The following is a 26,925-nucleotide window of genomic DNA, read 5'->3' as shown; positions in this document are numbered from 1 at the left end:
ATTTGCTCAAATTGGTTTCTTCTGAGTCTCTTTGATTTTGCGTCAGGAGTTGTTAGAAACATCATTTTGCCCAACTTTAGTAACAAGGTCTTTAATGAAAGGTATGTACTCGTATTATTCTCATAATTTCATAAGTTGATGATGAAAACACAATGAAGGCTTCATTTTCTTGCATCGATTACCATGTGAAATGGGTGCGTCCATTCTTCCTCCGTACAAAAGCGTAACAGAATAAATTGCTTATCTGTTAAGAGGACTACAGTAGTAACATACGTAGGTGCCAGTTTCTACCTAGTTCCATTGGAATAAGTGCGATTGTGTCAATCAAGGCTGAATACAATCAAGAGTGGCGGTAGCCACCCCCGGTCGAGGAAAATGACGTCCTACTAAAGTCCCGATAACAAACGGGTGGCCGACACTCTTAGTCACAGGCAACTCCCTTAATCTGAAAATTGATTCGATTTCAAATGGAATTCAGAGCAAACGGTGGCACGGATTCCAACGATCTTGGTGTCTATGGACGCAGCTAAGTTAGCCGGATGGCGTATAAGGGTTTCATTAAGATCCATTTTATATTAACAATTATCTTTTTATCCAGCCAGAAGTATGTCTTCATGATCCTTACTTTGTCTATGAGCCTTGCCTGATCGCATCAGCTCCAGTAAGTGAGAGGATATACCCACCTAAATCGGAATGGAAAGCTTTGTTTAAATCGCCGCCCCTCTTTCTTGCTGCTTATGTGAGGGGATAATCTCCACCCTGTTAATGGATATTTAATCTCAGTTCTCTGTTTTAAATGAGGACCAGTTTGCTAGAGGGAGCCTCTGTGTCATTCACGTATTGAGTGTTTGTTTACATCAAGTCATAAGGTTATGTTTGCACCCACTTATTGCTATTTATACTTATTGCTAGATGTGATACGGAAGTATTATTCCATTTTGACCTAGCGAGTGCTTTCTAAGCTCAGCTCCCAGCATGTAATTACTCCAGTGAAACAGTGCACGTAAAATATCAGGTGTTCGGAGTTCAGTATTGACCTACCTAGTTTCTGCACCGCTAATCGTCCAAGGCTGAATGTGATTAGATCAATTGGTATCATTTATGAGAAGAAATGGAAAGCTCGCATATCACCTTCCATATATTAACTAAATGCTCTTATCAAGGGATTGCCGTTTCGGTTGATGTCTGTCAGTGAACCTTAAAAACTCAAGGAAACTAAGAGGTAAATTTTGCAATATTTTATCCTTAAAATGCCTGTATTACGACCAAATACTTTCTTCGTGGCTATTGCATTTTTTAAAATAACTTAAGGCACTAGGTGGGCAAGTATATGATTTGACAAATTTTATGGTGAAGCGATATTATTCGAAATTAATCCAAGAGAAAGACAAGCTATTTCATTGCATGCGCAGGTATTTTTTTGCAATGGCTGATACTTAATAAGGTCAGTGAGAAATTCTCTTAATAGGTATTCATTGTCAGAACCTGCAGCCTGATTGTCGAAATTGTGTGTTTCTCGGGTAGACATAGATGACATAGGTCAAAAGGCGGTACGTGATTGGTCGGCGCTATGTCTTGTCGCTGTTTTGTTGTGCCTCTGATGGGTGGAACCCTAGACAAGCTAAAGGCATCTCTTAAGTTTCTGACAGTATGTTGTCCATTCCACCAGACAAAGGCGCGATAAAGCAGCGATAAGACATATTTGATCAATAACGCTCCACCTTTTAACCAATGTCATCTGTGTCTACCTTTCAAACACAAACTTTCAACAATCAGGCTGCTGGCACCCTCAAGTTAGGAAGATCATTTTATGCGATAAGTATGCCTGTTGCCAAATTTTCAATGAGAAATTAAGTATTCAGGGGAAATGAAAATATTTCTCATTTCATTGCAATCATCGACAATTTTTCTTTTACAATGCTCCTTAGAGTATGGTGTACCTAGAGTCTGTAGGAACAAAGTTTGGATGTTTGGATGCTCTAAAGAATAATAATCCCAAAAGTCATGAAAATACCTAGCTGGTTTAAAGTCATGCCACACCAAATAGACTCATTTTGGTAAAATGTGTGCTCTACTAGGTACTTCATTCACTGGTTGTTTCATGAATAATTCATCATTCCATACAGAGTACCTATGATTTATAAGGCAACGCTCTCATGAATTTCCATTATCATCTGATAGGTTGCTGAGTGATCAAATTCAGTATCGAAAAACTTGCTGCTAGCATTAATACAAACATAGGTGCGCTTAAGAGGGATGATGTGCGTAGTTGAAACAAATGAGCAAAATTATTTTATCACTTGGAATAAGCTTACAGTGTAATGCCTATGACAATAAGTTATACTCTTTTTCCATTAATTTTCTCACGCAGGTAAATGACAACTCGATAGCTATTTAACCCCTCCCCCTCCCCTGTCACCCTTTTCCTGTGAGCCTTTCCAATAGGTACTGATACATTTGACTACCTTAGGTAGCCCCACTACTTTCAACTACCTATTTCCAGACTGATCACAAAGTCAGTGGGTGCTATTAAAATTTCCGCTGAATGTGTTAGTGCTTTAGCAGATGTTGTTTACTTTCCATTCATTCAGGATTTTCAAATAGCCAATAGTACCTACTTAATATTTTATGGCCACACCTTTCTCCATTCAAAAACGAGCTGATATAAACTACAAAAACCCTCAAAAACATTTTCTGGCAAAAAATCCGGTCGAGGAAATTGACGTGTTACATCTTATTAACCAAAAAAATTCCCTTTCACCCCTCCAAGAAGGTTGATAAAACTAAGTAAGTAACTATGAGATGGCAAAAAGCTCTCTTAAATTCTCAGGGTCCATCAAGGCCACATATGTCCAAAAACTTACTCTATATGGTTTAAAAAAAAGAAACAAAAAATAATCCCTTAACAATAAGAAAATTTACAAAAAAAAAAAACAAAAACAAAAACCGATTATGTGGTTCACAGATATGTACATAAATCCTTCGAATGAACTTGAAATCACAAAATCGGTCGAGAAAATTTAAATGAATTTTCTCCTTCAATTATGAGTTCCGCAACAAGCACGACTCGCTTGAAGCTTTCCATACACGAGCCGCAAGAAACTAATTTCTTCTTTCTTACCTACTGATTGTGAGGAGAGCGGGAGCATTTACTTTTTCCTTCATTTATCCAGGATGCAACAAGCATGACTCTTGCGTTTGCAGAAACCCTTTCATTAAGGAGATCGCGAGAGCCTTTACCGCGTTCATTTCCAAAAGGGATTACTCCAGAATTTCATGCATTTTAATAATTTAAACGATTCATCTGTTCTTCTCTTCTCTCCTTCTGTCCATTGACAGAGATACACAATTTTTCCGACTCACTGACGCGACCGGCTCGATGCGTAAACAAGTGTGGATTACCTCTAAGGTATAAAAAAAAAAAAAAAAAAAAAAAAAAAAAAAAATCAGAATAACACTTACATCACAGCATGGGTGTGAGTTTTCTTATATCGAAACTTAATTCAATTTCTTTAAGTAACTCTTCTTGTCAAATGGGACCCATTTCGTGAAAATGAAAAAATGGAAAAGTAAACGAAAACTTTTAGCCTCCTCACCATCCAAATCATATGGTAAGCTTACAGTAAAAGCAACCATGATTTAGATGCAGCGAAGTTAATCGAAAGAGTCTGAAATGTACCTATGTGGTAAAATGGGTCCACTGGTAAAACTGAAGCTGGCGTCAGGGATAAAAAGGCATCGTTTCACTGAGAGCATCGAGCCGGTCGCGTCAGTGAGTCGGAAAAATTGTGTATCTCTGTCAATGGACAGAAGGAGAGAAGAGAAGAACAGATGAATCGTTTAAATTATTAAAATGCATGAAATTCTGGAGTAATCCCTTTTGGAAATGAACGCGGTAAAGGCTCTCGCGATCTCCTTAATGAAAGGGTTTCTGCAAACGCAAGAGTCATGCTTGTTGCATCCTGTATAAATGAAGGAAAAAGTAAATGCTCCCGCTCTCCTCACAATCAGTAGGTAAGAAAGAAGAAATTAGTTTCTTGCGGCTCGTGTATGGAAAGCTTCAAGCGAGTCGTGCTTGTTGCGGAACTCATAATTGAAGGAGAAAATTCATTTAAATTTTCTCGACCGATTTTGTGATTTCAAGTTCATTCGAAGGATTTATGTACATATCTGTGAACCACAAAATCGGTTTTTTTTTTTTTTTTTAAATTTTCTTATTGTTAAGGGATTATTTTTTGTTTCTTTTTTTTAAACCATATAGAGTAAGTTTTTGGACATATGTGGCCTTGATGGACCCTGAGAATTTAAGAGAGCTTTTTGCCATCTCATAGTTACTTACTTAGTTTTATCAACCTTCTTGGAGGGGTGAAAGGGAATTTTTTTGGTTAATAAGATGTAACACGTCAATTTCCTCGACCGGATTTTTTGCCAGAAAATGTTTTTGAGGGTTTAAAGATATACTGACAAGTATACTCGAGGAAGACGGATGTAGCTCTGTCCGTACTCTGAAAAGCCGAGGTAGTCGATGGCGCAAATATTGTTTGAAATAAGTAAACTTGCTCTCGGAGAGTAAACAGCTTTCTTAGCTCGGCAATCAAACCAGGCGGCTCGCCGCAACAAACACTCCCGTGTGCTCGCAACAAAGCCGGGGTTTCCAGTCGACACACAGCACACACCTGGGAGCCGTGAGATCCTTGCCCAGTTGAGTTTTACGCTCGGCATGACAAGAGGGAATGACAACGAGATAACTTGTAGACACATTTCCAAAGTCCTAGTAGTATTGACTGTTTTTCAACTTTGAGGTAAAGTAGTTAAAATCTATGCGTGAGGAATGTTCTTTTTTAAAGCCCGGAAAAACCGGGACTCATCAAGGAGTGAAAGATTCTAGGGAAAATCAGGGAATGACTAGGGAATCTGTTTTCCTCCAATGGACCTGTGTCCTCAACTGCATGTACGATTTTTTGCTTAGTGCAGGTTGCATTTTACATGATACAACATGATTTGGTCATTTATGGTCTTGTTTAATATAATAAAATTAACGGGATTAACTTCATTAAAGTAGATAAAATAAAAAAATCTTATTCATTCAAGTTTTCCACAGATTGAGATAAACCAAAAGTGAAAGGGAAACATTCCTAACAAGCCTGAAGGTCAATTTCGGCGAGAGATTTTTCGGCATTCGACCGCAAACCCGCAAAACTAGCAATTTTCGCCAAAATTGGCCGCCAGATCTATGGTTAGGCCAGCGTTAGACCCGAAAATAGACCAAAAATTACCGAAACATGATGCATTCTATAAAATACAGACCCTCAATGAGCAAAAAGTCGTAGAGTTAAGGGTATTCAAAGTGGGCCCAAAAGCGGCCCTCATGGACCCACTCATTTCTCTTTTTTGCCTTATTTTCCTTTTTCTTTGTCTCTCTTATTTCATCTATCTCCTCTTCATTATTTTCAAATCCGTCTTTTCCTTTCCTATTTTCTCCTCTGCTTTAACCTCTTATTTCCTATTCTTTCTCCTTTCTTCTTCTGTCTGTTCTTACTCCTCTTCTATCACTCGAATGTTCCCTATGCAGATGGCTTTTGCGGATGAGCCGAAAATAGTGTAGCCTTATCGCTAAATGTAATGCGTTTCCAGGAATGAGTAAAATAGAGGACCTAATTGTCATTTTAAAGACTCCTTGGTATTCGGCGCATTAAGGTCAGTTTCCTCGTGGATGGTCACGAATGGTAACATTCAATGGAATGGAACACTAGACAAGGTACGAATTTAAACGATCTGATACATGTTTCTTAACCAGAATTTCACGTAGGCTACGATTCACACAACGAAAATTACTGAAATCAACTCCTAACGAAGATATTAACGTTTTTATTTCACATTGGTTACGAGGAATTTGAACTGCCCGCTCACAAGAAACTCAAAGCTCTACGTGAGTCAAATCGCCCGCTACAGCGGTTTCAGCAAGCTTCTCAATCGAGCAATGTTCATTTCCCACCAGGGGCGGACTGGCCATGGGGGCGGGGAGGCGATCTCCCCCTAACAATTTGCCGCGGAGGTCCCGAAGGGGCCCCCGCGGCGAATTTTTTTCGAGTCATCGTTTTTTTCCCGTAATGTTGTGATTTTCTTATCCTTTTTAATCACTAAAAGGCCCCGAATTCCTTGAAAATTTGTCTCTAAGAGACATGGAAGGTCACCAACAGCATTTGTGATGAAGGGACCCCCGATGAATCCTGAGAATGGGTTATTTTGAAGTTCAAGTACAGTAGAATCCAACTCCAATAATGCCTACATGTTTAAAAAAAATGAAATTTTAAAAATTTACCGGGGGAGGGCCCCCGGACCTTCTTAGGGGAGCCCCCGAACGACAGGAGGGGCCCTTACATTTAGGTCTCCTCCTAACTTTTCGACTACCAATCCGCCCCTGTGTGCCGTTACTATGCAGTTTTGACCTTAAGGCCGTAGTTTGAGGCCGCTAAAGCCAGGATTGTATTTTGCAAACAGATAATTTTTGCAGAATAATTAAAAATTAAGAAGCAGGAGAAATTTACACTAAATAATAAACGGAACTCAAATCTACAGTATAATGCAAAGCAATTCGGAAAATCTCGTCATGTAAATACAGAAGATTCGCAAACGCCATCAATTGAAGCGTGATACCTCACGCGTTCCGGAGAGTTCAAATAGCTGTATCCCTGCGCCTTAGCAAGGCGATGGAAGTTTAATATTGAAGTAGCGACCTCGCGTTGTTTTTCGGTTTTCCTGTGCCGCTACTGTAGTTTCAACCGTCAAGGCCGTAGTTTAAGGGCATTAAAGCCAGGATTGTATTTCGCAAAAAGATAATTTTCGCAGAATAATTAAAAATTAAGAAGCAGGAATAATTTCACTAAATAACAAAAGGAACTGAAATCTACAATAAAATGCAAAAAACGAACGTAAATTAAGGGCGTTAAAGCCCGGGTTGTATTTCGCAAATGGATAGTTTTTGCAGAATAATTAAAAATTGAGGAGCTTGAGTAATTCAACTAAATAATAAAAGGAACTCAAATCTACAATATAATGCAAAACAATTTGGAAAATCTCGTCATTTAAATACAGAAGATTCGAAAACGCCTTCAATTGAGGCGTGATACCTCACGCGTTCCGAAGAGTTCAAATAGTTGTATCCCTGCGCCTTAGCAAGGCGATGGAAGTTTAATATTGAAGTAGCGTCCCCGCTTGGTTTTTCAGCTTTCCTGTGCCAATTCCCACCATGTGTTGTTCAAACTATTAGCAATTTGCTATAACTGAGCCAATGCGTAAAGATTGAGGTTGCCAGATTTTTATATCGCAGAGACTGTTATGATAACGTTTAGCGCGCGATGTGAATCACGTAGAGAATTGAGTTTTCATGAGCGGTGATGATGGTTTGAATGCACGCATCAAGAATCATTAAATATCTTCGTAAGGAGTTAATTTCGGTAATTTTCGTTGTGTGCATCGTGTTTTACGTAAAATTTTGGTTAAGAAACATGTATCAGAATGCTGAAATTCGTACCTTATCTAGTGGTCCATTGCCATCAAAATGAGATCCAGGACCAAGAGTAAGTGAAGGGAGACCAAGTCGCGTGCCGGTTAATATCCTCGGAATCTTGTGAAAGATAAGCGTTAAATTTCCGCTTTAAGTGCCGGAGGAATATCCGAAGAAAAGGACCCTGTCTTTGTAAATAGCGCGCTTGAAAAATGGATTGGGACAAAAAAGATCCGAAGGAGAGAAAAGAAATCTAAAACGTTTCTCGTACCTTCCGCTTTGTTTTTACAAGCCTTTGTTTATGTTTTCCATCATTATGTCGTGTAATTGCTCCGAGAGTCTTGGGATTTCATCCTCTTCCTCTCCCCATTCCTCAAACGATGGCTGAATTGTAGAGTCTGATTTTGATTCGTTCGTCGCCTTCCTCCATATTGCTCTCAAAACGTCGAGCTTGTATCCTATCCTGTCCTAATCTACCTGAAATGGTAACCAATGGTGAGGCATGAATGATCGATTCTTGATATCTCTCCATTTGAAGCAGTGGTAAACAATCGATTATCAAGGTGTTCGCTGCGAACACCCTGTCTATCGATCCTTTTTCATAGGTTTTAATGGTAGGTCAATCGATATATTGCAACGCCACGCCACTGATGGTAACCTCAGGTAGCCCTAACTCCTAACGCGAAGAACCGAGAATTGCGAGTTCACGCCTCACGCCGTTGTGCCTTCAATTTTGCAGATACAACACAGATATCCATCAAGCCCGAATAGTCGTATCTCTGCACCGTCACCAACGACCGTCCTTTCCCTTACTCTTTTGTGTCGGTTCCGTTCGTATTGTTTGTAATGAAGCTTCGAGAGTTACGTAAGCAACGCAGCCGAAGGTAGGAAATACGTAATATGGCCTCATTTTTTCCCTTTTCTCCCGAATCCAAGCGAAATCTCTCTTGCATCTTGTAGCGGAGATTGCAGGTTCACGCCACACGCCATTTCGCCTTCAATATTGCCAATGTCACATGCACATCCGTGAAACACGAATCGTTCACTCTGTCGTCGCCTCGTCTTAAACGCGTTGAGGTGTCTCTTATTTCTGAAATTTGAGGAACTAATTTAAAGTTTTTTCAGAAGCATAGATTTTTTTCCTCTTCTTTTTCCTTGTTTTGTAAGGATCCATTTCCAAAGTTATCGCTGAATTTTACTTGAGGGCTGGAAAAAGTAACCTTATTATTCTGATGCTGTGTCAAGGATCTTCTTTAACCTCTCATGATCACAATGTAAACCAAATGGGACCCCTCTTAGGATATTTGAAAATGTAGTATATTTAGACTCTTTCCCGAACGACTACGAATACCTTTTTCTTATGGTTTTAATGTATCTCTCCGGCTCATTTAAAGACAGAGACGTTCTTCTTTTAAACATATTACGTTCTCGTATGATGGCCACCCAGGGGAATTATTCTGAGAAATTCCGAGCCATTAGGGGCAAAAAGTTGAAGTGAAAATCGTTTGTTTTGAGCCCTAGAAAAATCATCAGTATCAGATCTTCTACGGGAGTCCGCTAGTATTAAGTGGCAACATAAATTACTATTTGGGGGGGGGAGCCCCTGGGACCCCTCAGTTATGCGCGAGGCAGTAGTAAGTGGGGTGCTCCACATATGTATGTATCGTATTATTTTTTTTTTGTATCAATTTTACAAAGATACGTAATTCTACTCCGAAGTTCCAAAATCCACGTGCACATTTTCTTTTTTTATTTATACGATAAAACAATTACGAAATGATTGTCCAAAGTTTAAGTGACTTTTGCACGTGAAGAGGAGAAAAATCATTGAAATATTCATTAAACAGTGTCCAATAGTTTACGAGTAAAGATAAAATTTCCGGAGCGAAACTTTGCAAAGTTAAAATGAAGTTAATTTCTTTTATGCGGCGAACGAAGATTTGAGCGTTAGGTGGGCTGTGCAAACTTGCAACGCAGGTCTGCAAAATCAGTTAAATGTGACGACAAAACATCCGTTCCTAAATTGTGGATAATGCCGGGCAAGTTTTAACAACTCAGATCCAGCCACGGATAAGTACTAAATAAAACTTGGCGGTTTTTACGCACAATCGGGGGTGTTGCCTGTTTGCGGAGCATTCCAACTTATCCTTCATCATGGATCTAACATAAGAAGAGTAAGCTTTTTCTCTAATTTCGGACACATTTTAGTTGTAAAGTGGTATTTGCACGCGAGGTAGCTGTGAGATTGAAATGGAAGATGGATGTTCACTCTAACCAATTAAAAATTTCATATTCAAATCCTGCGCGCTGATTTTAATTAGTTCCTTTTCCTACCTCCAGCTGCGTTTCCATGGCGTCTACAGTTACGTTCAAATTGAGATCTTTGATTCAAAAAATTTACATTTAAAAATGAGCTCGTCACATTGAAGAGAGGCGCAAAACTGAACCACCAGACAAGGTACAAAAAGCATTCTAATATATGTTTTCTCTTGAACATTTTACGTAATACACGATCCTTTTCATGAAAATTACTGGAATTATTTTCTAGTATTAAAATTTTATTTAGCACTGGTCATAGAAAATTTCCTTCCCTACCCTCGTTGTTAACGTAAAACGTGCAATAGCTGAGCCGGAGCGGCAAGATTGAGGTAGCCACGTTTTTATTTCGCAGAGACTGTTACGGTACCAATCAGGGTGCGATTTAACTCAAGTAGATTTTGAATTTTTTTTTGTGCTGGAAGTTTGAGTTTGAGTATTTAAAAACATTAATATCTAGTGTAAGAGTCAGGGCCGGATTTTCCTACTCGCTGCCCATGGGCCGCCTGTATTTTGCCGCCTTCTCATTCGTTTTGAAACACATAAAAAACCATCAAATGAACATGCCGGAGGGGGAGGGGTGCATAAGACGCGTTTACTCGTGTTGAACACATTTTTTTGGGAAAATCCTGTCAACACTACTAGCAAAAGGTCACGGAACTTTGCGCGAAAGTCAAGTTTCGTAAACCTATCTCTAATGGACAAGAACTTCCACTCATAAGAAATGAACGAAACAATTATGAAAGAACAAACACAAAATATGGTTCAATGATTTTAACTTCCGCCGCCGCGCCGCGCCGACCGCACCGTGTTTGGCGCAATGCGTGAAGTATTCACGCAGTCCTGAAGGCGATATGCGTTTCACGCTGACCGCACTGTGTTTGGCGCAATGCGTGAAGTATTCGTGCAGTCTTATAGGCGCTAATATGTGTTATATGCCGATTGCCGCGCCGAGGGCTTCTCCTTTTCATCTCAAGTCCTCTTCATCATTTCTCCCTAAGTCACGCCGTTCCAGACCAAATTGTGTGTTTGGTTTCTCTTTGAACTCGAGTAATTAAAGGTGCTGACTCTTGTATCACCAAAAGACGACAAAATTAGAAATTACTATTCTCTCAGATAATGAGAGATTTTGTCTCCTTTTCTCGTTTGTAATTTTTTTTCTGAATCCGATTTTTTTTCTACCTACATTTTAAAAAAATTGCAAAATTTGCCGCCATTGGCCGCGGCCCGTATGGCCACCCCCTTAATCCGGCCCTGGTAAGAGTTACTTTCAAAAATAATCGTTGATAAAAATAAAATGTCAATGGACATTGGCAACGTAAAAACGTTGCGCATTTTTCGATTCAAGCGATATATTTGTCATAATTTGCTACTTGTCTTTCTTGAATGTGATAGGCTAAAAATGCTGAGCAGGCTACGCAAAACGCGTCCAGCTCTCGCAAATCTTCAATGAGCGTGTATAAGTTTTCAATCATTATTATTAAGCGCTCAGCCGATAGGCAGCGCTTTTTGATTTCGATTTGCCTCTAGAATACTAGTATACTAGTGCTAATTCGTTTAAACGGCGCACCAGCTCATCGATGTGTAGGTTTTTTGTGGGGGGGGGGGGTCCAGTTTTAAAATAAATAAAGCTGTGATAACCGTATTTTATGCTTTTAACGTAATGCGCGGGTAGTTACGATCGTTTGTCTATAAGAAATTTCCTTAGCGGTAGAGTAATTCTTATCGAAATTGATCGTTGAAAATAAAAGAAGCCTAAAAAAAACGCGCCTGATGAGCTCAACGGTGGCTATCATTTTCGGGAAACGAAAAAACGCGTTTACGGTTTCCTTGGTAACCTTTGTTTGCTATCAGCTGATGTTTTATTTCCATTTCCCAGCCAAGTCGACGGAGTTTATACTTCCTTTCTTCACTAAATACATTTACTAACACCTGAGCGCTTTTCTAATACGACAGTATTAGAACTTTCCCGCTTGTTTTTTTAGTGCGATAACTGCCGGAGAAAACTTTCAATTCCCTAGAATTTCGGTTTTTTAATTCATATGTTTGACAACTTTGGATTGGGACGGTCTGCTCTGGTGTTACGTGTTCGCGACTCGTGCGTACAAGTTTTAGTATCCACGAAGTTTGAAGGCGCATTCGTACAATTCTCTACCGTCGTCGTGTGGGTGTGGTGTGGTGTGAGACGGCATAGTGTCGCGTCGCGTTGGTGGTGGCTTAACTTGATAGCGCAGCTCGACAGCTTGCACGGTCCTCAGCTTCGTTGAGCCACGCTCCCACGAGCAGAGCGCGACGCGAATTTGCGAAAGGGACCGAGTTCAATGATTTGAATCACTTTTTTTCAACAAGGAACTACATAGGTTGTCCCAAAAGTACTGCAAAGTTTTTTTGGACGAACGGTAGCAGATATGAAAATGCAGTTTATGTAGTCTGAAAGACCGGCCAATTACTAATAAAGCAAGACAAATCCGAGCTCTCTAAATCAAAAAATGACCAAGTTACAGTGTTTTGAAAATGACTTGTAGAGGGGACCCCTACAGGATTTTCAGCTTCTTTTCTGGAATAAAACAAAGAATTAAGGATTCAAGTGGTTTTATTAAATCAATTTTGCAGAATCTTACCAAGATTACTAGCATTAACTCTTCTTCACTGGACGACTGGACACTAGTTTCCCTCTTAAATAACCCTCATCACTTGCCACACAGCGCCGCGACCGTTCTTCCCACTTCTTCAAACATGTTTTTTCGAATTCTTCTTGCCTGATGTTCTTTAAGAAAGTTTCAACTGTTCTTTTTATCCCGTTGATGGAGTTAAACTTCCTGCCTCTTAAGCCCTTTTTCAACGCAGGGAATAACCAAAAATCGCAGGATGCAAGGTGCGAGCTGATACCATGTTACCAACTTCATTCGATCGCGACGATCAGGGGCGGACTGGTAGTCGAAAAGTTAGGAGGCGACCTAAATGTGAGGGCCCCTCCTGTCGTTCGGGGGCCCCTTTAAGAAGGTCCGGGGGCCCTCCCTCGGGAAATTTTGAAAATTTCACACTTTTTAAACGCAATTTTAAGCATTATTGGAGTTAAATTCAACAGTACTTGAACTTCAAAATAACCCATTCTCAGGAATCTTCGGGGGCCCCTTTATCACATAAGCTTTAGGCGACCTTTCATGTCTCTTAGAGACAAATTTTCAAGGGTTTTGGGGCTTTTTAGTGACTGAAAAGGATAGGAAAATTATAACACTACAGGGGAAAAAACAATGATTCGAAACAAATTCGCCGCGGGGGCCCCTTCGGGACCTCCACGGCAAATTAATAGGAGGCGATCGCCTCCCCGCCCCCATGGCTAGTCCGCCCCTAGCGACGATTTCTCTGTAGAATTTTTGATTAATTAACTCTTTGTTTTTTCCCAGAAAAGAAGCTGAAAATCCTGTAGGGGTCCCCTCTACAACTCATTTTCAAAACACTGTAACTTGGTCATTTTTTGATTTAGAGAGCTCGGATTTGTCTTGTTTTATTGGTAATTGGCCGGTCTTTAAGACTACACAAACCGCATTTTGATATCTACTACCGTTCGTCAAAAAAAAAAAAAAAAAAAAAAAAAAAAAAAAAAAAAAAAAAAAAAAAAAAAACGTGCAGTACTTTTGGGACAACCTATGTAATATCTCTGGCTCATCCATAAAAGCACTCATCTTCAGAGGGAATATCAAAGTGGGAGATGAGGAGGAGGAGGAAGAGAACGAGGAGGAGGAGGAGGATGAGCTCGCCCCGCTCGTTCCCCTCTCGCTCTAATTCAGGTTCGGGATCCGATGCGGTTGCGGTCTACTATTCTGTAGTGCTTCTCACATTCTCAGCCATAATTTATTAATTGTTTCAAAATATTTTAGGGTGTTCGGCGAACACTGCGAACCTATGGACGCCACGCCACTGTATTGACACGGGCTTCAAATTGCCAAGTTCCACGATTTTTCAAATCAACGCGAGGCCCTTTACGTCTCTGAGGCATTTCAACACGCACACCATCAGACCATCACTACTTGCAAGGTAATGTCTTTTAAAACTCTCATTCATAATTGCTGCGACGTTGCCAATTTGTCTTTTTTCTCACAGCCGGAAGGGAATCGGGCGGTGGCCGCTCTAAGGTATTGTTAATGACCCAGCATGTTAAAGCTCCGTCCAATAAATGTATACAACAACAACATACATACATACAGTATACACACATGAATTTGAATTACATGTATTTTCATGATCTGCGACCCGTGACCGGTGCTCTTCACACGGTCTCAGTTCTGGGTCCGACATCATGGGAGAATGCAATAGCGTATTTTCATCAAAAAATACACTAATTATTAGATTCGTGGAATTTTGAAGAATATTTACTTGGAATCAAAAATGTGGACGCCTCTGTTCTCTTCGATAACGTGGTTGCGGGCTAATTATTAAAATTGATGGACAAAGCGCCACGCAAAGAAGACAGAGGAGAAATGGAGCGATCCCATTGGCTGAAACAGGGGGTTGTTATAGACTATGAGGAAACATGATAGGATGGATTAACTTAAACTTTAAAGTCTCCGGTGGGTTGCTGTTAGTTACAATCTACTACTCACCTCTTTTGGACGTTGCAACCACCCGCTTCCACCAATGTGGTGGAACGGATTTAGAGTAATGCAGGTAGTATAAGTAATAGGCACCTGCACGGGCGTCGCGGAGTCGCGCGGGACGACGCGGATTGGCGACACGGGTGGCCGAGTCCCTTACCCGAGATGCCAGAACTACCCAAAATCTAAGTACAATCAAGATCAGAAGCCTGGTGGCGCGTGAAGGCGCTTCACCAGAGCCGGCACCCAGGCGGAGTTCGGGACCTGGCCGATCCACCGGAGATGCGTTCGCGAATCTGCTTACAAGTCCTTCGGTCAGCAGATTTGGGGATGCATCTTCCCGTGGGAAAGGACGCCGTGGCCAAACTGAGGAGGCCTGGAAAATCTAGGCAAAAGGCGCGGACCTTAGTCTCCTCGTACCGTTCCGCGTCAACGGGCTAAAGTCGCCACGGGCACTTCCCTCCTTCCGGCCGGTCCTGGAAACTCCCCCTTTAGCGCCACGGGCCTAAGTGGTTGTAACCGCTCACGTTTTAAGTTATCTCGAGTTAAGTTAGTTTTACATCAAATCTAAGTTCTATCGATTAAGGAAGTCGTGCCGTCACGGCCTTAGTGTTTAAGTTGTTAAGTTGTAAGTTAAAGTTGAAGTTTTGAATTACGGATTAAAGTGTGTGTGTATAAACCTATCCAGAGTTGGATTATTACCATCCCGCTCCCCCTCGCCCAGAAGCAAAGGTTTGTGAGTAGAGTTAGAGGCATTGCAATTGGTGGAAGCTAGCCGGGTATCAATCTTCTTTTCTCACATCGAGTCGTTCCTCTCGAATTTTTTTTTTTTTTTAGTTAGAGTTTTAGTAAAAGTTAGTAAGGTTTGAATAAGTAACGTTTTGGTAAAATTTGGTAAAATTTTGGAATTTTGGTAAAGTTTAGTAAAATTTTAGAATTTTGTAAAATTTTGTAAAATTTGGTAAAATTTTGGAATTTTGGTAAAGTTTAGTAAAATTTTAGAATTTTGTAAAATTTTGTAAAATTTGGTAAAATTTTGGAATTTTGGTAAAGTTTGGTAAAATTTTAGAATTTTGTAGAATTTTGTAAAATTTAGTAAAATTTTGGAATTTTTAGTAAAGTTTAGTAAAGTTTTAGAGTAATAGTAAAATTTTTAAAGAAATTTAGTAAAATCCCTGAAAACTTCTCTCCCTTAACAGTGTGATCTTAACGTGTTAATTCTTCATTTCTGACTTTCTTTGCTCTGTGAACTTAGCGAAAAATAGTTCGCCCCCGATACTGCAGCTCAGTTGCGGACTGTGAATAGCCGTCACCGAATTTTTTTTCAGTGACTTCGCGGTTCAAAACTGTAGCTCGGCTACGGACTGTGAATTGACGTCATTAAATTTATTTATTGACTTCGCGGTTCAAGGCTGAGTAAGTCTGTAATTTCGACTAAGGTGATCTGACTTCGCTAACGTCTTGCAGGATTCTGAGGGGTGGAAATTTAGAATTGACACAACCACGGCGTTTCCCTTACAGTGTTACCCCCCCGATTGGGGTTTGTCAAAAAGGGACAAAAATTTGAAAATCGCCGATAAATTACTTGCTGAATTAAATAAACTTTCGATCACAATTTCGGTATTACTAGAAAACAATAATAAAATATCAGTATTTCAAAAATTACACAAGAAATTTTTAGCACAAAAACCAAAATCACGATCAAACAATTACAAAACAACGAGTGGTAACAGAATGAATCGTACTAGACGAAGATTACAAAAGTTGCGCTACCTGTCCTAAGATAAACTCAAAATTTCAAATTTTAATTTCTCAATTTTAAAATTTTTCCTTAGATAAACTCAAAATTTCAAATTTTAATTTCTCAATTTTAAAATTTTTCCTTAGATAAACTCAAAATTTCAAATTTTAATTTCTCAATTTTAAAATTTTTCCTTTCGAATTTACCGCATTAATTTTCATCAAATAATTATACTGGCTACTCAGAAAAGTAAATTCAAATTTCTTCATCCTTATACTCTCCGAATTACCTTGCGACTCTGCATGTCACTGTTGATTTTTTTGTTCCCTCTTCTTCGTAGAACTTGATATCTCTTATCGTTCTTCAAGTGTTTTATGTGTCTTTATTTTGAGTCTTGTTTCCTTGGAAGGCCACCTCATAACTCCATTCATGAGATAGCCTGTACTCCTGGCGTTTGAAGCATGTGTTACATTATACCACAAGAACGTAAAAATAATACCTTAAGGCTAATATCACTTGTTCAAAGTAATCAGAACACAAGGACAGCTCAGAACGGTATTCCGCAGGGAACGACTGCAATCCCCATCAATTTTGTGATTAATTTAGAAGCAGTTTTAGCGGCAATCGGACTCACCGCACCTTCAGAAAACTGAGAGGGCCTTCTTAGTAAATAAAACACATATAAATTGTTTCTTTTCGTTCTCCTTGTTTTGCCTGGTTTTAATTTCATATTTCAGACGTTTATTGAAATTGTTGGTTATTTGCTTTTCCTTCTCGTTATTGCCCCGTTTTACTTTTTCTGTTTCAAACGTGTGTTGAAAATATTGAATTTTTGCTTTTGTTTCGTAGTAATTTTTAAAAAAAAAACGTCGCGCTCGAAAAGGTTATGAGAGTTAATATCTTATTCTCGTCATTTTTACTCTTAAAGTCACTTCGACCTTCCGATTTTTGCTCAGGATTACAATCAAATGCATACGTTTTCAATCATTATCAATGACGAAACTTTTGTTGAAATTAAATATACTGAAATTTTACCACTTTTGAGAGAACAAAATTTAGTAGTTTGGGACGTACCTCTAAAAATTAACACAACTATCGACTTAATAAAGTCTATAGCGCCAAAAGTAATAGTTTGCTTCTTACAAGCTAGATTAAATAAACATATTGAAATTAAACAAAATTACACAATCGAAATATATACAAATGAATATAAAACTATAGAAGACTATGAAGAAACCGTATGCAAAGAGAATGAGAGATTAACACCTATAACCTACGACGAGCACGGAATCCCAGAAAATTTATATAAATTATCTGGAGAGAGATTGGAGGTAGAGTTGAGTAAAAAAGGTTACGTCTATAATTATAAGACCTACACAGGAGCACGAGCGGCTCTAAGAGAGATTATTTTGAGGGAAGATACACCATCCCCCCCGGTTTCCGGTGCTAGAACTCGAGCGCAAACGAGTCAAGAACGCATTCCTGGAGACCCAGACACCGAAAATCGTCAACCCTCAACTAGTACCCTCAATACCTTAAAAACTTTCCAAGAAACATTAAATCGCCTGAGCACAACTTTTGCCGATTCTGGGATCTTTTCAACTCCCGGAAACCCTGAGCCTCGTGATAGTTTGTTAAGTAATTTACCGCCCCTGCCCGAAACCCCAACAGGTGAATCTGAGTTCTTTAATTTTGATAACAATCCGCCCAATCAAAATCCTGAAAGCAATAGAAGCCCGGTAATTAGTATTCACAGTGAGAGGGAAACTTCTGAAAGTGAGAGTTCCGACAGCGAGGCACGTTCAGAAAACGAGGAACAGCATATTGCCGGAAATATGGCCGCCCCTTTAAACCCAACAAAATTAGGTATACCAAAGTGCTCAGGAACCCCTAAAGAAACCGAAAGATTAATCGCGGAAATTAATAGACAGAAGAAAGTCAATAACTGGAATGACGATGTGACACGTCAGTATTTTTACCTCAGTTTACAGGGTCCCTGTCAGACTTGGTGGGAAAACAAGGAAGAATTTTTAAATGGGAAAACATGGGAGGAGCTAAAAGTAATCTTCCGAAATAGGTTTCAAGCAACGCCGGGCACAACCACTTGGACAAAATTCACTAATCGAAAACAACAAGAGGGGGAAAATGCTTTGGACTATTATGAGGAAAAGAACAAACTAATGAAGCTGACGGACATCCCATTAGATGATGCAAAAGCTTTGGATTTTTTTGTGGAGGGATTACTTCCAGAAACGAGATTGCAAGTAAAATATAGAATGCCTGAGGAAAATTGCACGTTAGAACAACTACTTAAAATCATAGAGAAGGTGCAAAAAGTTTTACTTGAGGAGGGAACTTCATCTTCAAGTAGTGCTAATCATGAAATTAAGGCCATGATGATAGGACTACAGAATAAAATCGAGGCCTTAAGTAACTCAAGATTAGAAAATAATGTAGAGCAACTTGTGGTTGCCACAATTGCCAGGTTAACGGGCCCGAACAACACCGCGAACCCCCCCGAAATCACATGTTACGAATGCAAAGGTAAAAATCATTTTGCCAAAGATTGTAAGGCACCCGGTAAACAGGAAAGAAAACCTAGTAATTCCATGAACTCGTTAGGTGGGGGGAGATCGAGAAGTAATTCCAGAGATAGATCCTTAGAACGCACGAAAATAGGGCAGCCTATATGTCAGCTCTGCTCCTCTCCCGGTCATAGCGCACTTTCGTGTGCAAAACTTCAAATTTTCAAAAATGGCGACCATCCAAAAAACTAGGCTTGCCGTACGGAGTTGTGATGGACTCTCCAACTGCGTACACACAGGCGAAAAAAGAGTCATCCTTTAAAGCAAAAGCGTACTTATTGCAGGATGTTCTTATTTTACCCGGGGAACAAGTAACAGCCATGGCACAAGTACCAAACTTTGAAAGAAGGGGCCAGAATCTCTATAACTTTGAGCCCTTCATCATATCAGATGTGATGATTAAGCCCGCGGCGGACTTGCGATTTATAAGCCGCACCAACTTCTATATCACCCTGATAAATAAGCTTACAGCTCCGGTGAAGTTGGTAGCGCACGTCCCTGTGGGTCATGTACTCAAGGTAAACCAACAACCGCCCAAAGAATCAAAATATGAGAAAGAGACGAGCGATCAGAATAAGAAAAACATTATAGAAACAACGCAAGCAAATGTACTAAAAAAGGTACAAGTAAATGACGAGTTGCAAAAAAGACCAGTAATTGTAGTAGGTGACACACGTGTGAAATTGATAAAACATCTTTTGGAAAAAGAACTTGGCAACATCGCGGAACTGCAAATTGCATATAGCAGTGATGCCAACTTGGGAAAAGCGTTGGATTTACTTGAGTGCATGGCCGACAAAAAAAATAAGGATACGATCGCAATCGTCATCGCAGGGTCTAATGATTTCCACGAACATTACGAGTCCCAAACATACGCGACTATTGTTAACAACCTCCCGTTAGGAAGGTTACGAGATTTTAGTGAAAAATTTCATGTTTTGTATACACCTATTTTTCCCAGGTATGACGTCAGACGCATAAATGCCAAAATTGATCTGGTAAACGCATCAATTTTAGGACAAATAGTAAATTGTCCGAGATTAAGTCGCATTAATATTAACAAAGAATTACTACCATGTAATACTTTTGAGCAGAATGGAACAAATCTCAATGAAAAAGGTAAGCAACTAGTGACAAAAACGATCGTGGATGCAGTGCGAGCCATTACACAAGGCGGCGGGGAAATAGGAGTAGTAAATGCAATAGAAAATGGTCATTCAAGTAAACTAAATTGTAGACGTCCACTGCATGTAAAGGGCACAGTCAATTTTAAGGAAATTTCCTTTGTGTGCGATACAGGCGCGGGGGTGAGCCTTTGTAGACCGGAACTAGTTAATAAGGATGACATCAAGCCAGTACGAAATTTCCAATTATTAACAGCCGCTAGTGAAGAATTGCGTCCTTTAGGCGAAGCAAAACTAGAATTTGAATTAGATGGCGAACCATTTGTTCAGGATGTTTTTGTCTCAGATCAGCTTCCAGAGCCCATAATTCTGGGAGTTAATTTCCTTGAGTTTTATAACTGCTTAATAGACTTTGATCTACAAAGGCTTACACTCCGCCGGAACGTATCTCGCGAAATTCACCTACATTTTAATCAAAATGATTCTTCTTCACAACAAAAATCACTAATATTAAATTCCGACGATTATGAATCGACTGTAATAAGTTTCTGCAATATAGCCAATGCAACTTGTGTCCCTCCGCCTCCCCTTGCGAAAGTAAGGCACCCTGTAACAATCAAAGGTAACCAAATCGCCAAAGTACCCATTTATTTTACGAAAAATTTAACGTCACCTCTAATAGCCCTAAAACAAATAAATAAAGGCAAAGTCAAAAAAATTGACATTTTGACTTCAACCTTTGATCCCAATAAAACAGATGAAATTCAAATCAGAAACGACTCGCCGCACTCTATCATTCTATTTCAGGATTCTACAATAGGTAAGGTTCAAGAAAATTACATTCCGCCTACCAGACATGAAAACATTCCAGCAGCACATATTAAAAATTTAAATTCACTGAATATTAATCCAAATTTAACACCTGATGAGAGAAGAAAGGTGATAGAAGGAATAGCCGATTATCATGATGTATTTTTATGGGATGAATCAAAATTTAAAGGAGGGATGGCAAATTACCCCCCGGTCTCCATCCCTCTTACGTCAGATAAAATAGTGTATAAACCTCCGTACCGACTTTCCACAAAAGAAGCGATCTGGCTAGAAAAAGAGGTCCAAAACTTAAAATCACAAAATATATTAGAGGATTCTGATTCAAGCTACGGCTTCCCAGCAATTTTAATACCAAAAAATGACACTTTTCGGCTAGTACAGGACTATCGCTTATTAAACGCGATGGTCAGGAAAAAAAACCACCCTTTACCAATTCTGGAACAGTGTCTTATGTCTTGTAGCGGTATGAAATATGTAAGTATATTAGATTGTAAGCATGGGTTTTGGAATATTCGATTACATCCAGATAGCAGGGACGTGACGTCATTCAGTTGTGTGCAACATCTTCGTTATGCAGTGTTGCCACAAGGATACATTAATTCCCCTGCAGAATTTCAAACCATGATTGATAAAATGATAAGTGGGCTTAAATATACTCATGGCATTGGATACCTTGATGACATTTTATCATGGGCTACATCCGTGAATTCAATGATAAATACGTTGCGTAGATTTCTAAAAAGAATAAGAAAAATGAATTTAAAATTGAATGTACGGAAGGCTCAAATTTGTTGTCAAGAGTTGGACATTTTCGGGTATAGATTAACTAAAAATGGATTAGAGGTTGATCCAACAAAGTGTCAAGGAATTCTAGAATATCCCACGCCAACATCGATTAAAGGCGTAAGACGCTTTGTTGGGTTAATCACTTATTATAGACGATTCATAAAAAACGCGAGCATCCTATGTAAACCTCTGTATGATATCATTAAAAATCCCCAAGGTCAATTCACTTGGACAAAAGAAGCAGATGAAGCATTCAAGTTACTGAAAAATAGGCTGACGTCACCGCCGGTATTAGCACACTTTGATCCGGATTTAGAGATCCAAATCGAAGTTGACAGTTGTAAAATCGGGGTTGGAGCAGTCCTTGCTTTAATTTTTCCTGACGGACCAAAACCAGTGTGCTATTTTTCACAACTTTTCACGCCAGTAGAAATGCGCTATGGGTCGTCTGAAATTGAATTAAATGGATTGGTCAAAACCTTAGAAAAATGGAGGACTTATATTTGGGGAAGGAAAGTTAAAATAATAACGGATCATGCGCCCTTACGGCAGCATACCACAATACAGAATTTTAGTAACAGGTTAGCACGGTTGAGCCTTCGGCTATCAAACTATCAATTGGAAGTGGTACATAAATCAGGTAAACTTCATACAAACTGTGATGCACTATCGCGTGAAATTAAGGGCGCTGATGAGCTGAAATGCTTGGCAGCAACGGAACTTTCCTTTAAAAATGAATCTCCGTGCATTATATGTGAGGCTATTACAAAGTACTCACTTAGACACGACGAACCGGGGGAAATAAACTTAGTTTTATCACTAAGTCCTGTCGATTTGACAACAATGCAAAAAGAGGACCCAGAGTTTGACCCGATTTTTCAGGCACTTAAAGATCCTGATAAAGTTTCCAACAAAATTAAACGCCTTAGTAGACAATTTTTCATTTCCGATCAGGGTACTCTTTATAAAAAGGTATACGGTGCTCAGGGACGAGATAGGATTATGTGTGTGCCAAGGAAAATGCGACCAGAAATTCTAAAAAAATATCACGATGATTTTCAAACCGCCCATCCTGGTCAATATAAAACACTTGAAATTTTAAAGCCACGTTTTTATTGGAAAACGATGCATAAAGATATTAAAAATTACGTCCTATCATGCGTTACATGTCAAATGACGAAGCCTAATAATAAGTTACCAGCTGGACTTCGATCATCAAAAACTGTGGAACCGTATCCATGGCGACATGTCTCTATTGATGCGGCAGGTCCATTTCGCCTTTCGAACGGAAAACGCTACATCCTTGCAGCAGTATGTCACTTTACGAAGTACATTTTCGCGGAAACAACGGCTAGAAATACAGCGGACGCGGTTGCCAAATTTTTGTTCAAATTATATTGTTTGTTTGGGCCCGTTGCTCATTTACACTCAGATTTAGGTACTTCTTTCATGGCTGAGGCCGTCCAAAATTTTCTTTTACAAATTGGGTGCACGTCCAAACAAAACACCAGTTATAACCCTTCTACGACAGGTATGATTGAAACCAGGTTTAAGTTTATAAAAACAATATTGAAACAATATGTAAACACCGCTCAACGTGATTGGGCGGATTACGTACCAATTGCTGTTGCTGCACTAAACAGAACAGTAAGTGTTTCTACGAATTACAGTCCATATGAATTGTTATTCGGGGTACCCCCCACCTTCCCCTCCGATTTTGGATTACAGGTAGCACCGAACGGGGTCCCACTTGATGAACGGTTAACTCGGCTGGCGGAGATAAGACGGGAAGCTCTGACGGCAATTTTAAAAGCACAAACTACTCAAATAAAAAATGCTAATAAAAAAAGACGAGAAGTAGACTTAGAAATAGGTTCTGAAGTTCTAGTTTTCATGCCACAAATAAAACCAGGTTTAATGAAAAAGCTATGCATACAATATCGCGGACCTTACACAATAGTGCGTAAAATAAATCAGAGTATTTATGAAATAAATTTCGGTACTAAAAACAAACCCAAATTAAAAAAAATTCAAGCCGAAAGATTACGCCTGTATAAAAATCCGGCAACGTACAGAGCTAATATTTACAATATTAATGTACTACAAAAGCCGAACAGAGCCTCCCGCCACATTTACTGCTGCCGAGTTAAACGATTGACGCGAAAGGTTTCAGGTAAACGAGGCTACAGTAAAAATGCAACATCAGAAAAAACCAGCATCATGACACTGGATACATGTGCGCCTAAAGTAACACTGGAGCCGTATCCAGTCCCTCAAAGCATCACGTCACTGGTAAATAACCTTCCCCTTCCGCCTCCCGCTGTGACGCAGGAACAGCAGATGACTGATGACGCATACAAAAATATTTTTAAAGAGAGAAAACCAAATTCAGAAGTTTTAACACCAAATAATTATAAAAATCGATTTCATTTACAACTTTTTTTGGAAGAAATTCAAGCCGCTAGAGCTCTTAAAGCGTATAAATTAAGAAATGTGGCAATATTGGAAGACGCAGAATCATCAGTCATCTGTGTTTCTGCACCACACGACGAAAGCTCCCAGATCCAACTGGGAGATAAACTTCGAGTAACATTATTGAAAACACCAGAAAGTAATCATTACGGTACAATCAGAAGTTTTCATGACGGTCTCATGGAAATTACTCTACCACCCTCTTTCTTTTTCGACTATAAAAAGGGGGATATGGCCAATATATCATTTCTGCAAAACAGGTATCCTTTTAAAGTAGCACATAGAGGTATAGATAGCGCGCAAGATTTTTTTGAAAAAACTCTTTTTCCCAGAAAACTGCCAAAAATACCGAAAAACTTCAGCGACCCTATACAGTATATAAAGCCGGAAATAGAAAATAATCCACAGCAATTACAGGTAATTCAAAGTGTGTTAAGAATCTCTTCATCTGTGCCGCTTATTATTTTTGGCCCTCCGGGGACCGGAAAAAGTTCAGTAATTTTGGAAACATTACGCTTATTATGGGGAGAGCGCCATAAGCGCAGCTTAAAAGTACTCATTTGTGCGCCAAGCAATTCAGTAATTGATTCAATCGTCATGAAACTTCTTGAGATCGTACCAGCTGAAGAAATATTACGTATCTACCCCTGTAATAAGTGTAAAAGTTCAATTCCTGACAGTATACTTCAAGAAAAATGTTTTAATTGTGGCCGAGATAATGAAATAATTACCTTCAAGTTAGATCAACTACAAAACCCAACATTTATTGCCTCAACGCTTATTGGCGTCGGTAAACTAGTATCAGCTGGACTAGGGAAAACTCCACATTTTTCGCATATTTTTATCGATGAAATATGTCAATCAAATGAGCCAGAAGCGTTAATTCCAATTTGTGGACTAGCGCACACGATGAATAATCCCACGCGGATTATCTTAGCAGGAGACCCATTTCAACTAGGGCCAATCGTGACGTCAGACTGGGCAAAGAAATTTGGCTTGGGGATATCTTTAATGGAACGTTTGATGAAATTACCTATTTATAAAAGAAATGTGGCAACAAACTCATACAATCCAGCAGTAGTTGTAAAATTAGTCCAAAATTTTCGATCACATCCATACCTACTCAAATTTTCTAATGAAATGTTTTACAGCAATGAACTCATCTCAAAAGGACCACTTAATCTAATAAATCTGGCAATAGGTTCTAATATTCTACCAAATTCTCATGTCCCCCTTATATTTTGTAACGTTAGAGGAGAGGAATTCCACGAATCAAACTCCATGAGTTATTATAATCCAACGGAAGTAAATACAGTAATTAAATACGTAACACTTCTCATGCACCCCCCGGGATTAAATAATCGACAAATCACAGAGGAAGAAATCGGAATAATAACACCTTATCGCAGCCAAGTTATGCATTTAAAAACTAGATTGCAAAACTTAAATTTGAGTAAAATTCAGGTAGGAACAATAGAATCATTTCAGGGTATGGAAAAACTTTGCACTATTATAACAACCGTCAGGTCAAAAAAATCGAATAAAAGGTCCTCAGTGGGATTCTTAAAATGCTGTCGACGATTGAATACAGCCCTAACCAGGGCGATTTGTCTTACAATTCTTATTGGTAACTCAGAAGTTCTAGCAACAAATGACACTTGGAGGTCATTATTACAACAATGCAAAGATGACGGAGTTTGGACAGATGAACTTTCAGTCCAGACTCCCATCAAACAGCGTCTACGGCCGCGAATATCTTAATCAAATTCCACGGCGAGAATTACCAAACTCTTCCTTTCTTTTCTCCAGTGGCGTGCCTTGCGATATATCGATTAATCCACCATCTGGACCTGTGCAGAAGGATCGATTGTAAAATCAAGGGGGGTCGTAGTCGATTCTTCCCATGCCTTCAGATGGGGAAAATTCGATAATCGATCACTCACGCCTCGCTACTGTTTTTCTCAACCCTTCATTTTGTGTGTATACATTTTTCAACTTTACCAAATGAGAAATTACTGAGAGCGACTTTTAATTCTTTTTTTTCCTTTATCTGTGTGCTCAGGAAAAAATTCAAAATCGACGGACTGTTAGAGACCAGCGAGTGAGTTCAAGCATCTCATTGACTCGAAAATACATTTGCTAACATGGGCACAAAGGGAGTTTTGCTTTTTATGTTACTTATGGGTAAAATAGCGTCGCTACGCTCCTGCGAAGAAATTCGAGAAACAAAGATGCTAACATACAGTACACCTAAACAGGCACTTTTCTCAGAAGGCAGCTTCTTACAGCCTTGCATAATCGATTTAATAGAAACATACTCTATCTGCGGTGTTAGATATAAATCAGATACGTTAGCAGCTCTGTTTAGAACTGCTAACGAAAAAGAGTCGCAAGGAAACACGGAAATTAAATTAGCGCTATCAAAATCGAAAAGGGCTGCACCATTAGTAATCGCAGGGGGTGTAGCGATTGCATCATCAATTTGGGCTGGAATTTCATATAGTAGAGTCAATGGGAGGATTGATGAATTACGACAACAAGAAAGACATGACACGGCATATACAAGAAAAATTATGCTGGAACTTGATCACCGCCAACACCTGGAATTCGTAGCAATTCGACGAGAATTTAATCATGTCACGAAAAATACCCGGGATCAAATATGTAAAGCCACCGAAAACTTAACAAGAACAATCATTGAATCGAAATTCGAGGATGAATTTGATGATTTAATGAATTCTCTTAAGACACATGCGGTAACAGCTAAAATTTTGCCACCCCCCATCCTGTATAATTTGGTTGCAACGCTGCCACAACTACACGATACAATCTATGTAAAATCACCGTATTTGATTTATCACACGGGAAAATTTTCGTTCAATCTGCAGGAAGTGGGAGCTGGAGGAGACATTCTTAGAGGCGTTTTAGAACTTCCATTAATAAAAACGGTTCAGGACATTGAGATGAA

At 39.3% G+C, this 26,925-nt stretch overlaps 2 protein-coding genes across 7 annotated transcripts in view; one reads left to right on the top strand and one right to left on the bottom strand.

Moving 5' to 3' along the window:
* Window positions 1-26,925, bottom strand: part of LOC109039286 (cytochrome P450 6k1) — a 350,075-nt gene that overhangs the window by 24,571 nt on the left and 298,579 nt on the right. The gene's annotated exons all lie outside the window — the stretch shown is intronic.
* Window positions 18,957-26,393, top strand: LOC109041684 (uncharacterized). Its single transcript, XM_019058101.2, has one exon. It carries the CDS (start codon window positions 18,957-18,959, stop codon window positions 25,716-25,718), a length of 6,762 nt encoding a protein of 2,253 aa, XP_018913646.2. The 3' UTR covers window positions 25,719-26,393.

Source organism: Bemisia tabaci, chromosome 8 (genome assembly GCF_918797505.1).
Source record: "Bemisia tabaci chromosome 8, PGI_BMITA_v3".
Taxonomy (NCBI): Eukaryota; Metazoa; Arthropoda; class Insecta; order Hemiptera; family Aleyrodidae; genus Bemisia; species Bemisia tabaci.
This window is presented reverse-complemented; position numbering and strand designations above follow the sequence as displayed.

Bases quoted from the DNA above. Each gene is read 5' to 3' on its own strand.
- LOC109041684 (XM_019058101.2), top strand. From the start codon at position 18,957: ATGGACTCTCCAACTGCGTACACACAGGCGAAAAAAGAGTCATCCTTT.